Below are 15,165 nucleotides of genomic sequence, written 5' to 3' on the forward strand. Positions count from 1 at the left end.
GTCCCTAAACTTTTACAACTTATTTTGTCATCTTTTTGAATAAGCTACGATTTCTATTTTTGGTTCTTAAATTTTTGTTTTTTTTTTTAAAATTTAAAAAGGATAATCGTATTTATGTTTATTATTAAAAGCTTTGTTTTTTTAAAAAAATAATTATTTTTATGTTGGTTAAATAGATATAAAAGAAATTAATTAATGACGTGGCAGTTAAGAGGAAAAATATTTTAACCATGATAGGTAGTGTTTAGTTATAGAATTTTATAAATTAATTATAATATTTAAATGCTAATATAGTGCTGATGTGAAAATTAAGAGAATGCATAGTGTTAGTATTACTTTTACTTTGTAAACGCTATCACATCATCATTTACTTTTAGTCATCAAAAATCAAACAAACTATTCACCTCCGTTTCCAACACGACAACCAGATAACGCGTATTATCTACTTTCAAACTCTTTGATTTTTATCCATTCCAACAACTATATAATAATAAAATCCACCCCCAACTTGACTCCAATCATTTTCACAACCCTCAAAACATGTTTTTCCGACACCCGTCGACGGTATACTTCTTACTAACCACCATCACCATCATCATCCTTCAATCACACGCACAACAAACCTACGTCGACAACAAACAACTCGCGTGCGAAAACAACGACACAATCACACTCGGTTACACTTGCAACGCCGCCGCCACGTGTCGATCTTACCTCACTTTCCGATCACAACCACCATACAACACACCAACCACCATCGCCACCCTTCTCAACTCAAACCCTGATGACGTCACTTCCATCAATAACTTCACTTCCAATTCATTCATAATTCAGACTGATACAGCCGTTATTGTTCCCATAAGTAATTGTTCTTGCTCTGATGGCGGCAATTATTATCAGCATAACACTGATTATGAGCTTAAATTTACTAACGAAACGTATTTTTCACTTGCGAATAATACTTTTCAAGGCCTTACTACTTGTCAAGCTTTGATCAACCAAAATCCTTATAATTTCCGGAATTTGTTAGTTGGTGATAATATCACGGTATGATAATTTTTTTATGATAATCTGCTTAATTTCATACCATTTTATTTCGTTTGATGTCTTGTAAGATATATACTTTGCTTTGCTAACTGTGACAATTCGTCCCACATCGGTTTGAAAAAGGAAATATGAGTCCCTTGTATGGATAAAGTTGTGGATAATCAATATCTTTTATCATTGTTTTTAGTTGAAATTTGAAAATATTTAATTAAGTTATTGCGTTTGCTTTGGTGGGTGTTTCATATGGTATAAGAGTCGTAGCCTCTCGAGGTGTGATGAGCAAGTGGCTCGTGTTCATCGGTATGGATGTTGGGCATTAACTAGTGTTGTTTGTATGTGTGTATCATTAGAATTTTTAACTGGTTAAATATTCTAGTATCTATGTATATCCAGTTGTAGCTTTGATAACATGTTATATTGTATTGTATGATATCTTTGATATCATGTTGAGTATATCGTATGTATAATTATTTGATCTTATGATTTGTGAAATCACTTGAAATTAATCAAACATATTCGTCATAATGTGTATATCGGTTTAGTTGAAATAGCGGGTTAAATTATATGATAATCTTCTTTGACATCGTGTTAAATCCTTTTCAAAAATTGTACTATATTATCTACAGATGATTCCTTGATAATTGAATGTTATAGTATTCATTATTAGATGACCTAATACAGCTCACAGCTCACAGCTATCAGCTCTGATTTTATGTTAAAATGTTTTAAACATGTGTGTTGTCTTTTCTTCTATGTTAATAAAATATGAATTTGTTTATATACAGATTCCGCTCAGATGCGCGTGTCCAACGGCAAACCAAACAGCTGCAGGAATAAAGTATTTGCTCAGTTACCTGATCGAAACGGGTGACACTATAGATTATATATCTCAAGCATTTGGAGGTGTTGGTAAACAAAGAATCTTAGATGCGAATGAGCTTAATGCAACTCAAGTTATCTTTCCATATACACCACTTTTGGTCCCACTTACAACTGAACCCACACGAATAAACACATCTATAACTCCACCATCTCAACCTTCTCCGCCCGTGATTCCCGTTACACCGAGTAATGGCGGGAGCTCGTCGAACAAAGGGGTCTTTATCGGTGTTGGAATTGGTGTCGGTTTACTTATACTCGTTTCTGTTTTCGGGGTCTTCATTTGGTTCTCAAGGAAAAAGAAGGTTCAACAAACGAAAACTTATAATTCGCCTCCGGGCAAAAGTAAAAACTCTGCGACTGCTGCGTTAATTGGCCCGGAGAGTAACTCATGGTCAATTTCAACCGAAGGATTACGAATAGCGATTGAGTCGTTAACGGTTTACAAGTATGAGGAATTACAAAAGGCTACAGGAGATTTTTCTGAAGATAAAAGAGTGAAAGGATCGGTTTACAAGGGGGTTTTTAACGGTGATTTGGCGGTCGTTAAGATAATGAAAGGAGATGTTGCCGGGGAGATTAATATGCTTCAACAAATTAATCATTCGAACATAATCAGGCTTTCTGGATTCTGTTTGCATCAAGGAAACACTTATCTGGTTTATGAATTTGCTGAAAACGGGTCATTGAGTGATTGGTTGCACGCAGATACAAAGAATGCTACATTCGAATATGTTTTAGATTGGAAACAAAGAGTTCAGATCGCGCATAATGTGTCGGACGCGTTGAATTACCTTCACAATTTCATTACTCCACCGTACATTCACAAGAATTTAACAAGTAGCAACGTGTTGTTAGATGCTAATATGAGGGCAAAGATAACGAATTTCGAACTTGCGAGAAGTGTTGATGAAAACGACAATGGAGAACTTCAGTTAACAAGGCATGTTGTAGGGACATTTGGTTACATGCCACCGGAATACATCGAGAACGGGTTAATTAGCCCTAAAATGGATGTGTTTGCTTTAGGTGTTTTGATGTCGGAACTTTTGTCCGGTAAAGAAGCCGCCACAAGGCCGCCTGAAGGTGGTGGTGGTGGTGAGAAGAAGGGTGATGAGTCTACGGTTGTACAACAGGGGCAGTTGTCGGAGACAATAAAAGAGGTGGTTGGAGGGGATAATGTGAGGAATAAACTGGCGGAGTTTATGGACGGTAGATTGAGAGGTGAGTATCCGGTGGAGTTGGCGTATTCTATGGCGGAGCTTGCTAGTAAATGTGTGGCGGCTGATCTAAACGACCGCCCGTCTGTTACGGAGGTGTTTATGACACTTTCGCAGATACTGTCTTCGTCTTTAGATTGGGATCCATCTGATGAACTTGAACACTCCAGATCTCTTAGTCTTGGCAGATAAAGTAAATATTTTTTAACTATTGTATTCCAATGTTATTTTTAATATGGTGTTTTGTATGTATTGTATTGGTTGTTATAAAACCAAAAGAACATCATGAATCATGTATGTTTATATAACTTAGAGTGTCTCCAATTTGATGAGTATTATGCATGTTGCAGCTTTGAATATTTATTAATTTGAATTATAGTTTGGTCCTTAACCTGTCCTTAAGCCAGGGTGGGCGTAAATCAGAGTTGTAAATCTCGGTTCAACTCGGCGAGTTCTCGTTTCCAGTGAGTTGCCGAGTACTCGAACTCCAAGTCGCTCCATTACTGTTACTCGGCAACTACTTAGTCATAACCGATTACTCGGTCAAAAATTCGGTCAAGCGAGGCAAATAACCATGACGACATTTTTTGGATAGGTTACATGACCCATCTGAAAATTATGTTGAAATAATAAGGTCAAATATGGGAGGCAATATTAGGTTAGTTCTATAGTCAATAAACACATGCAAAGTTGTGTTTTGAAGACTTTTGTGCACAAATTATTTACCATGATGCCATTCTCTTCTACTATAAATACATGATCTTGCAAGCTTCAAAATGCATCCCAACACATTCTTCCTTCTTGTGTTCTAGTAGTCTAATAGAGAGTTTGTGAGATATATCTCCTAATTACAAGAGATATAAAACTTGGTACTTATCCTTGTAATTAGAGCGAAGTGTAATTTCTATTATTCATATTAGTGAAACATTTCTTTCCTTGCCCGTGGTTTTTACCCTATTGGGGTTTTCCACGTTAAATCTTGGTGTTTCTTTATTGTCATTATTTCAAGTATTACTAGCAGGTTTGCTATAATTCGGTGTCGCTTTTCTCAACAAGTGGTATCAGAGCTAAGGTCTAATATCTTGTGTGTATTAATCTACTTATCGTATGCTCTGTGGTTTCCACACTGGTGGACTTTCACATCAGAAAATAAGTAAGGTTATTTTCACTCGATAAAAGTTCTCAAGTACTATTTCTCGAAAAGTAGTATTGTCGAAAAGAAGATTGTAATTATAGCAATGTCTACAAAATTCGAAATTGAAAAGTTCAACGGGAGTAACTAATTATTTACCATGATGCCATTCTCTTCTACTATAAATACATGATCTTGCAAGCTTCAAAATGCATCCCAACACATTCTTCCTTCTTGTGTTCTAGTAGTCTAATAGAGAGTTTGTGAGATATATCTCCTAATTACAAGAGATATAAAACTTGGTACTTATCCTTGTAATTAGATCGAAGTGTAATTCCTATTATTCATATTAGTGAAACATTTCTTTCCTTGCCCGTGGTTTTTACCCTATTGGAGTTTTTCACGTTAAATCTTGGTGTTTCTTTATTGTCATTATTTCAAGTATTACTAGCAGGTTTGCTATAATTCGGTGTCGCTTTTCTCAACAAGTGGTATCAGAGCTAAGGTCTAATATCTTGTGTGTATTAATCTACTTATCGTATGCTCTGTGGTTTCCACACTGGTGGACTTTCACATCAGAAAATAAGTAAGGTTATTTTCACTCGGTAAAGTCCTTGGGTGTTATTTCAAGAAAAATAGTATTGTCGAAAAGAAGATTGTAATTATAGCAATGTCTACGAAATTTGAAATTGAAAAGTTCAACGGGAGTAACTTCTCGTTATGGAAACTAAAGATGAAAGCTATCCTGAGAAAGGATAAGTGTTTGGCGGCCATCAGTGGATGGTCCGCCGAAGTCACTGATGAAAAATGGGAAGAGATGGACGGTCAGGTTATCGCAAATCTTCATCTGGCACTAGCAGATGGCGTTTTGTCTAGCATAGAAGAAAAGAAGACGGCGAAAGAGATTTGGGATCACCTCGTAAAATTGTACGAGACCAAATCACTCCACAACAAGATATTCCTTAAGAGGAAACTTTATGCACTACGCATGAATGAATCTACTTCAGTTAATGAGCACATTAATTCTTTGAATACTCTATTTTCTCAACTCGCTTCGTTAAGTTGCAATATAGAGCCAAAAGAACGTGCTGAACTTTTACTTCAGAGTCTACCTGACTCGTATGATCAACTCATTATTAACTTAACCAATAATGTTCTCTCGGAGTATCTAGTCTATGATGAAGTTGCGGCTGCTATTCTAGAAGAAGAAAATCGGCGCAATAACAAGGAGGACAAACAGGCCGGTTCACGACAAGTGGAGGCCTTGGTGATGTCAGGGGGGAGATCAACGGAACGTGGCCCAAGTGGGAGTCACAATCATGGTAAACCGAAGTCTAAAAAGAATAAGACCTATACATGCTACAATTGTGGCAAGAAAGGTCACCTGAAGAAGGATTGTCGGAGTTTAAATAACTCAAATCCTCAAGGAAATATTGCAAGCACTTCAGATGATGGGACTGCTTTGGTTAGTGAGGCAGTGGTAGCAAATGAAGGCAGAAAGACATTTGTTGATGTCTGGTTATTTGACTCGGGAGCTACTTTTCACATGACCCCTAGAAGAGAATGGTTCAAACAATATGAACGTATCTCAGGAGGATCTGTATACAGTTGCAATGATCATGAACTAAAGATCATTGGAATTGGAGATATCATTCTGAAGATGCACGATGGTACAGTTCGTACTATTCAAGGTGTACGACACGTGGAGGGTTTGAAGAAGAACTTATTATCTTTAGGACAATTGGATGATCTTGGTTGTAAAATGGTGATACATGAGAAGATCATGATAATCAAGAAAGGCGCGGTTGTACTTATGAAAGGAGAAAAGGTGGATGCTAATTTATACATTCTGAAAGGCGAGACGGTACATGAATCGGAAGCATCTGTTGCTTCGAATAGTTCAAGTGATAAAGTTGCTATGACATGGCATCAAAAGCTTGGACACATGTCTGAGCAAGGTATGAAGATTCTTGTTGAAAGAAATCTTATTCCTGGTCTTACAAAGGTATCGCTACCTTTCTGTGAGCATTGTGTAATCAGCAAGCAACATCGCCTGAAGTTTAACACATCAAATTCTAGAAGTAAATTGATTCTAGAATTGGTTCACTCTGATGTGTGGCAAGCACCAGTTCAATCCCTAGGAGGAGCAAAGTATTTTGTATCATTTATTGATGATTACACTAGGAGATGTTGGGTGTACCCAATCAAGAGGAAGGCAGATGTGTTTGAAGTTTTCAAAGTTTACAAAGCGCGTGTTGAACTTGAATCTAGTAAAAAGATCAAGTGTTTAAGGACGGATAATGGAGGAGAATACACTGGTGATGAATTTGATAAGTTCTGCAAACAAGAAGGTATCAAAAGGCAGTTCACGACGGCATACACTCCTCAACAAAATGGAGTGGCAGAGCGGATGAACAGAACCTTGTTAGATAGAACAAGGGAGATGTTGGCAACTGCAAGCTTGGGAAAATCATTCTGGGCAGAAGCAGTAAGTACTGCCTGTTACGTGATAAATCGGTCACCATCAACTGCAATTGAGTTGAAATCGCCGATGGAGATGTGGACTAGAAAACTAGTTGATTATTCTGACCTTCATATATTTGGAAGTCCTGTGTACGTAATGTACAATTCTCAAGAAACGACAAAGTTGGATCCGAAGTCCAGAAAGTGTTTGTTCTTGGGGTATGCTGATGGAGTTAAGGGGTATCGCTTGTGGGACCCCACTGCCCACAAAGTAGTCATAAGCAGAGATGTTGTCTTTACAGAAGACAAAGATCTTGAAGATGTTAGCACTTCAAAAGAAACTACACCGATACAGGTTGGAAATGAATTTCATAAAGATTCTTCTGAAGCAGTACCAGAGCACGATGAAAATCAAGTAGTCGTTGATGAAGCTCCAGCGACTCGTATTTCTAATCGGAAACGAAAACGTCCAGGGTGGCACTCAGATTATATTATGGAAAGCAATGTTGCATACTGTCTTCTAACAGAGGAAGGAGAGCCAACAACTCTTCGCGAGGCACTGAATCATTCAGATGCATCTCAGTGGATGACGGCTATGCAGGAAGAAATTGAAGCTCTTCATAAAAATAAAACATGGGAACTTGTGCCATTGCCGAAAGGTAGAAAACCTATTGGAAATAAATGGGTGTATAAGATCAAGCGAAATGGCGATGATCAAGTGGAGCGGTATCGTGCAAGACTGGTGGTTAAAGGATATGCTCAGAAAGAAGGTACAGACTTTAATGAAATATTTTCTCCTGTGGTTCGACTTACAACAATTCGAGTAGTTTTAGCGATGTGTACTACATTTGATTTGCATCTAGAGCAGCTGGATGTGAAAACTGCATTTCTTCATGGAAATCTTGAAGAAGAAATTTATATGCTTCAACCAGAAGGTTTTGAACTACAAGGAAAAAAAGAACTTGGTTTGCAGGTTAAAGAAATCTCTGTATGGTCTCAAACAGGCGCCGAGATGTTGGTACAAGAGATTTGATTCTTTTATAATGAGCCTTGAATATAACAGACTTTATGCAGACCCTTGTGCATATTTCAAGAGGTTTGGGGACAATGATTTTGTCATTTTGCTGTTATATGTAGACGACATGTTGGTTGCAGGCCCCAACAAAGATTGTATTAATAAGCTGAAGGCTCAATTGGCTAGGGAGTTTGAAATGAAAGACTTGGGTGCCACAAACAAGATTCTAGGGATGCAAATTCACCGAGACAGAGATAATAGGAATATTTGGCTTTCTCAAAAGAATTATTTGAAGAAAGTCTTGCAGCGCTTCAATATGTAAGATAGTAAGCCAATCTCAACCCCACTTCCTACTAATCTCAAGTTATCCTCCGTTATGTGTCCTAGCAGTGAATACGAGAGGAAAGAGATGTCTCGCGTACCGTATGCATCAGCAGTGGGAAGTTTAATGTTCGCAATGATATGTACAAGACCAGACATTGCACATGCAGTGGGAGTAGTTAGTCGGTACATGGCGAATCCTGGTAAAGAGCATTGGAATGCGGTAAAAAGGATCCTTAAATATATCAAGAGAACCTTAGATGTTGCATTATGTTATGGGGAACCGAAATTTATTGTCAAAGGGTATGTTGATTCAGATTATGCAGGTGATATCGATAAAAGTAAATCTACCACTGCATATGTTTTCACACTTTGTGGTGGAATAGTAAGCTGGGTTTCAAAACTGCAGTCAGTTGTGGCGACGTCAACAACAGAGGCAGAATATGTAGCAGCTACTCAAGCTACTAAAGAGGCAGTATGGTTGAAGATGTTGTTGGAGGAACTCGGACACAAACAAAAGAATATCACTCTATTTTGTGACAACCAGAGTGCCTTGCATCTTGCAAGGAATCCGGCATTTCATTCAAAGACAAAGCATATACGAGTTCAGTATCACTTCGTTCGTGAGAAAGTGGAAGAAGGAACCGTGGATATGCAGAAAATTCATACTGACGACAATGTGGCCGATTTTCTAACAAAGTCAATCAACCGTGACAAGTTTATTTGGTGTCGTTCCTCATGCGGCCTAGCGGAAACGTAAGCAACATCATTGGCAAGGAAGGATTATCGTGTGAAGATTGATTGAGCTTTAACACCTCTAATGGTAATCGAACAGATTTATATATTATAAATGTTATCTTAGTAGATTAGGTGTTTCATTAGTAACTTAATTAAATGTATTTATCTTATTATTATTATTATTATTATTATCTTTATCAATAAAAGGATTTATCATTAAAAATTGTATGCGCTACGCATGAATGAATCTACTTCAGTTAATGAGCACATTAATTCTTTGAATACTCTATTTTCTCAACTCGCTTCGTTAAGTTGCAATATAGAGCCAAAAGAACGTGCTGAACTTTTACTTCAGAGTCTACCTGACTCGTATGATCAACTCATTATTAACTTAACCAATAATGTTCTCTCGGAGTATCTAGTCTATGATGAAGTTGCGGCTGCTATTCTAGAAGAAGAAAATCGGAGCAATAACAAGGAGGATAAACAGGCCGGTTCACGACAAGTGGAGGCCTTGGTGATGTCAGGAGGGAGATCAACGGAACGTGGCCCAAGTGGGAGTCACAATCATGGTAAACCGAAGTCTAAAAAGAAGAAGACCTATACATGCTACAATTGTGGCAAGAAAGGTCACCTGAAGAAGGATTGTCGGAGTTTAAATAACTCAAATCCTCAAGGAAATATTGCAAGCACTTCAGATGATGGGACTGCTTTGGTTAGTGAGGCAGTGGTAGCAAATGAAGGCAGAAAGACATTTGTTGATGTCTGGTTATTTGACTCGGGAGCTACTTTTCACATGACCCCTAGAAGAGAATGGTTCAAACAATATGAACGTATCTCAGGAGGATCTGTATACAGTTGCAATGATCATGAAGTAAAGATCATTGGAATTGGAGATATCATTCTGAAGATGCACGATGGTACAGTTCGTACTATTCAAGGTGTACGACACGTGGAGGGTTTGAAGAAGAACTTATTGTCTTTAGGACAATTGGATGATCTTGGTTGTAAAATGGTGATACATGAGAAGATCATGATAATCAAGAAAGGCGCGGTTGTACTTATGAAAGGAGAAAAGGTGGGTGCTAATTTATACATTCTGAAAGGCGAGACGGTACAGGAATCGGAAGCATCTGTTGCTTCGAATAGTTCAAGTGATAAAGTTGCTATGACATGGCATCAAAAGCTTGGACACATGTCTGAGCAAGGTATGAAGATTCTTGTTGAAAGAAATCTTATTCATGGTCTTACAAAGGTATCGCTACCTTTCTGTGAGCATTGTGTAATCAGCAAGCAACATCGCCTGAAGTTTAACACATCAAATTCTAGAAGTAAATTGATTCTAGAATTGGTTCACTCTGATGTGTGGCAAGCACCAGTTCAATCCCTAGGAGGAGCAAAGTATTTTGTATCATTTATTGATGATTACACTAGGAGATGTTGGGTGTACCCAATCAAGAGGAAGGCAGATGTGTTTGAAGTTTTCAAAGTTTACAAAGCGCGTGTTGAACTTGAATCTAGTAAAAAGATCAAGTGTTTAAGGACGGATAATGGAGGAGAATACACTGGTGATGAATTTGATAAGTTCTGCAAACAAGAAGGTATCAAAAGACATTTCACGACGGCATACACTCCTCAACAAAACGAAGTGGCAGAGCGGATGAACAGAACCTTGTTAGATAGAACAAGGGCGATGTTGGCAACTGCAAGCTTGGGGAAATCATTTTGGGCAGAAGCGGTCAATACTGCCTGTTACGTGATAAATCGGTCACCGTCAACTGCAATTGAGTTGAAGTCACCGATGGAGATGTGGACTGGAAAACCAGTTGATTATTCAGACCTTCATATATTTGGAAGTCCTGTGTACGTAATGTACAATTCTCAAGAAACGACAAAGTTGGATCCGAAGTCCAGAAAGTGTTTGTTCTTGGGGTATGCTGATGGAGTTAAGGGGTATCGCTTGTGGGACCCCACTGCCCACAAAGTAGTCATAAGCAGAGATGTTGTCTTTACAGAAGACAAAGATCTTGAAGATGTTAGCACTTCAAAAGAAACTACACCGATACAGGTTGGAAATGAATTTCATAAAGATTCTTCTGAAGCAGTACCAGAGCACGATGAAAATCAAGTAGTCGTTGATGAAGCTCCAGCGACTCGTATTTCTAATCGGGAAAGGAAACGTCCAGGGTGGCACTCGGATTATATTATGGAAAGCAATGTTGCATATTGTCTTCTAACAGAGGAAGGAGAGCCAATAACTCTTCGCGAGGCACTGAATCATTCAGATGCATCTCAGTGGATGACGGCTATGCAGGAAGAAATTGAAGCTCTTCATAAAAATAAAACATGGGAACTTGTGCCATTGCTAAAAGGTAGAAAACCTATTGGAAATAAATGGGTGTATAAGATCAAGCGAAATGGCGATGATCAAGTGGAGCGGTATCGTGCAAGACTGGTGGTTAAAGGATATGCTCAGAAAGAAGGTACGGACTTTAATGAAATATTTTCTCCTGTGGTTCGACTTACAACAATTCGATTAGTTCTAGCGATGTGTGCTACATTTGATTTGCATCTAGAGCAGCTAGATGTGAAAACTGCATTTCTTCATGGAAATCTTGAAGAAGAAATTTATATGCTTCAACCAGAAGGTTTTGAACTACAAGGAAAAAAGAACTTGGTTTGCAGGTTAAAGAAATCTCTGTATGGTCTCAAACAGGCGCCGAGATGTTGGTACAAGAGATTTGATTCTTTCATAATGAGCCTTGAATATAACAGACTTTATGCAGACCCTTGTGCATATTTCAAGAGGTTTGGGGACAATGATTTTGTCATTTTGCTGTTATATGTAGACGACATGTTGGTTGCAGGCCCCAACAAAGATCGTATTAATAAGCTGAAGGCTCAATTGGCTAGGGAGTTTGAAATGAAAGACTTGGGTGCCGCAAACAAGATTCTAGGGATGCAAATTCACCGAGACAGAGATAATAGGAAGATTTGGCTTTCTCAAAAGAATTATTTGAAGAAAGTCTTGCAGCGCTTCAATATGCAAGATAGTAAGCCAATCTCAACCCCACTTCCTACTAATCTCAAGTTATCCTCCGTTATGTGTCCTAGCAGTGAATACGAGAGGAAAGAGATGTCTCGCGTACCGTATGCATCAGCAGTGGGAAGTTTAATGTTCGCAATGATATGTACAAGACCAGACATTGCACATGCAGTGGGAGTAGTTAGTCGGTACATGGCGAATCCTGGTAAAGAGCATTGGAATGCGGTAAAAAGGATCCTTAAATATATCAAGGGAACCTTAGATGTTGCATTATGTTATGGGAAACCGAAATTTATTGTCAAAGGGTATGTTGATTCAGATTATGCAGGTGATATCGATAAAAGTAAATCTACCACTGCATATGTTCTCACACTTTGTGGTGGAATAGTAAGATGGGTTTCAAAACTGCAGTCAGTTGTGGCGACGTCAACAACAGAGGCAGAATATGTAGCAGCTACTCAAGCTACTAAAGAGGCAGTATGGTTGAAGATGTTGTTAGAGGAACTCGAACACAAACAAAAGAATATCACTCTATTTTGTGACAACCAGAGTGCCTTGCATCTTGCAAGGAATCCGGCATTTCATTCAAAGACAAAGCATATACGAGTTCAGTATCACTTCGTTCGTGAGAATGTGGAAGAAGGAACCGTGGATATGCAGAAAATTCATACTGACGACAATGTGGCCGATTTTCTAACAAAGTCAATCAACCGTGACAAGTTTATTTGGTGTCGTTCCTCATGCGGCCTAGCGGAAACGTAAGCAACATCACTGGCAAGGAAGGATTATCGTGTGAAGATTGATTGAGCTTCAATCAAATCTTCAAGTGGGAGATTGTGGAAATAATAAGGTCAAATATGGGAGGCAATATTAGGTGAGTTCTATAGTCAACAAACACATGCAAAGTTGTGTTTTGAAGACTTTTGTGCACAAATTATTTACCATGATGCCATTCTCTTCTACTATAAATACATGATCTTGCAAGCTTCAAAATGCATCCTAACACATTCTTCCTTCTTGTGTTCTAGTAGTCTAATAGAGAGTTTGTGAGATATATCTCCTAATTACAAGAGATATAAAACTTGGTACTTATCCTTGTAATTAGAGCGCAGTGTAATTCCTATTATTCATATTAGTGAAACATTTCTTTCCTTGCCCGTGGTTTTTACCCTATTGGGGTTTTTCACGTTAAATCTTGGTGTTTCTTTATTGTCATTATTTCAAGTATTACTAGCAGGTTTGCTATAATTCGGTGTCGCTTTTCTCAACAAATTACGCCACGATTGTAACTTGACGACGAGGTGCATAACCAGAACTGCGTTTTATGACCCCATCTGTCCACCTAAATATCAGATGATCAAATGACTAGCTTTATACAGAATTTCAGAATCTTGACCCAAAAACAATACTAGGCACCAAATAAGGCCCAAATTGAAAATTACACTGATTCAGTAACAAGTGATCCAAAGATACATGCATTTGAGTACATGCCATCGTGAGAAGGAACCCACATTACATTAGAGTGTATTATGCATTTAAAACAACCAGATTCAACTCATCCATCAACTGCACAAGCTTCTCTAAATCGTGCTCAGACAAGGGGGATGTGCAAAATCCAAACTTGAGAGCCTAGTGAATCAGTAGCTCGAAAATGGTAACCTAGATAAACCGACCCAAACCACTTATCATTCCAAAATACAAAATGAATATGATAATATCAGTCCATATTGGTGAGATTTTATACACATTTATTAATCTGCCACAAAACATATTTAGGACTATTGACTTCCACTTGAATTTCTTGAATCGCTATGAATTGAATTTGATACCGTGCAACCAATCGACCGCCCATTTGACCCCTCTCTTTACACCCAAGGCCTCTAGTCTAGTGTTCCAAGAGGCCAACCTCATCTCTATTTCTTCTTGGATGGAGGGGTGTATGGTTTCACTGTATTTGGCCATACCAAGGAGGAGATGTATAATCAGATGGATTAGCTGTCTCTTCCCAACCAACAAAAAATAGCGAGTGCATCCATATGCATTAGTGCACAAACTAATTAAAAAATTTCAAACCTTGCGAGCCAGGGTCCTCTGTTTCGTAGCATGTTTAATGTTTTACCATCTTTTGGATACTCACATACACAAAATAGATATGATTGTTGTGTTGTTTAGTTAACTGCATACATTCACTTGCGGTTATATAGACATACAAAATAGCTAGTGGTTTTCTGGATATTTTTCAATTCCCTTTTCTTCTTTGTTTCTGTCTTCTTCGTCAGGATATAGTTGTTTCATTGGGTGTTTCTTGATTGTGCCTCTTCTTTGTTTGGTGTTGGTGGTATTGGCGTCATCATTGTTGGTGGCGTCCTGATGTTGGTGGCATTGCCCTGGGCGTAATTTGTAGTTTAGGTCTTTGAGCTAAAACTGTATTATGCAAACATACAAAGGGTTACTAAAGCATCATTTTGATATGTAGGTTAATTACAATACCATTATACACATACAGAAAGCGTTAGTGCCACAATACTATTCTAGACTAACTACAACAATATTACTATAACTGCAACAATGTCACACTTAATAAAAACTGTATTCCCATCAAATCCACATCCAATTTACCATAAGGCCAAGATTTTTAGCATCTTTACTACTCCAATCAACATTCTATTCTACGAAACAATACATAAAAATCAACTTATATTTAACAAAAAACCCATATGTTTTTTAGTGAATTTCTATTTAAATTCGCCAAACTTAAAAAAGCAGGAAATAGATATAACTCTGCATCACGAATAGTAACAACTAAGTTAAAAGCTTAGACGTTATGAAAATACCTTCAACTTGCTGTGTCATCTTTACTACTGTATTGTATTATAGTCGACTTTGTAGTTGGTAGCGGAGGGATGATTTTGCATTGCATACGCATTAGTCCCCGTTTCAGCTACCCTCGGAGGGATGATTTTGCATTGCGTACGCATTAGCCCCCGTTGTAATAATTATATTGTATTAACTACCACGGTGAGATGATTTTGTCATTGCACTACGCATTAGCTACCGTTGGTGAGTTGTTTGAAAGGTTCCGATGTTCTTCATATGAATGATTTTACAGCAGGAATAGACCTGCACAGATTGTTTTCTAATTATGAGTATCTCGTGGTCTATTATATTATTGAAAATGATTGATTATGAAAAACTAATGAACTCACCAGCCTTTTGGTTGACACTTGAAAGCATGTTTATTCTCAGGTATTAAAGAAATCTTCCGCTGTGCATTTGCTCATTTAAGAGATATTACTCGGAGTCA

The 15,165-nt window shown here is 37.9% G+C and overlaps 1 protein-coding gene across 1 annotated transcript; it reads left to right on the forward strand.

Annotated features, from left to right (window-relative positions):
- Positions 1 to 489: 489 nt before the first annotated feature.
- Positions 490 to 3,472, forward strand: LOC139894637 (protein LYK5-like). The gene is made up of 2 exons (XM_071878040.1): positions 490 to 1,047; positions 1,833 to 3,472. Exons 1-2 carry the CDS (start codon positions 541 to 543, stop codon positions 3,336 to 3,338), a joined length of 2,013 nt encoding a protein of 670 aa, XP_071734141.1. The 5' UTR covers positions 490 to 540; the 3' UTR covers positions 3,339 to 3,472.
- The last annotated feature ends 11,693 nt before the right edge of the window (positions 3,473 to 15,165 follow it).

The sequence above is a fragment of the Rutidosis leptorrhynchoides genome, chromosome 2 (genome assembly GCF_046630445.1).
Source record: "Rutidosis leptorrhynchoides isolate AG116_Rl617_1_P2 chromosome 2, CSIRO_AGI_Rlap_v1, whole genome shotgun sequence".
Classification (NCBI taxonomy): Eukaryota; Viridiplantae; Streptophyta; class Magnoliopsida; order Asterales; family Asteraceae; genus Rutidosis; species Rutidosis leptorrhynchoides.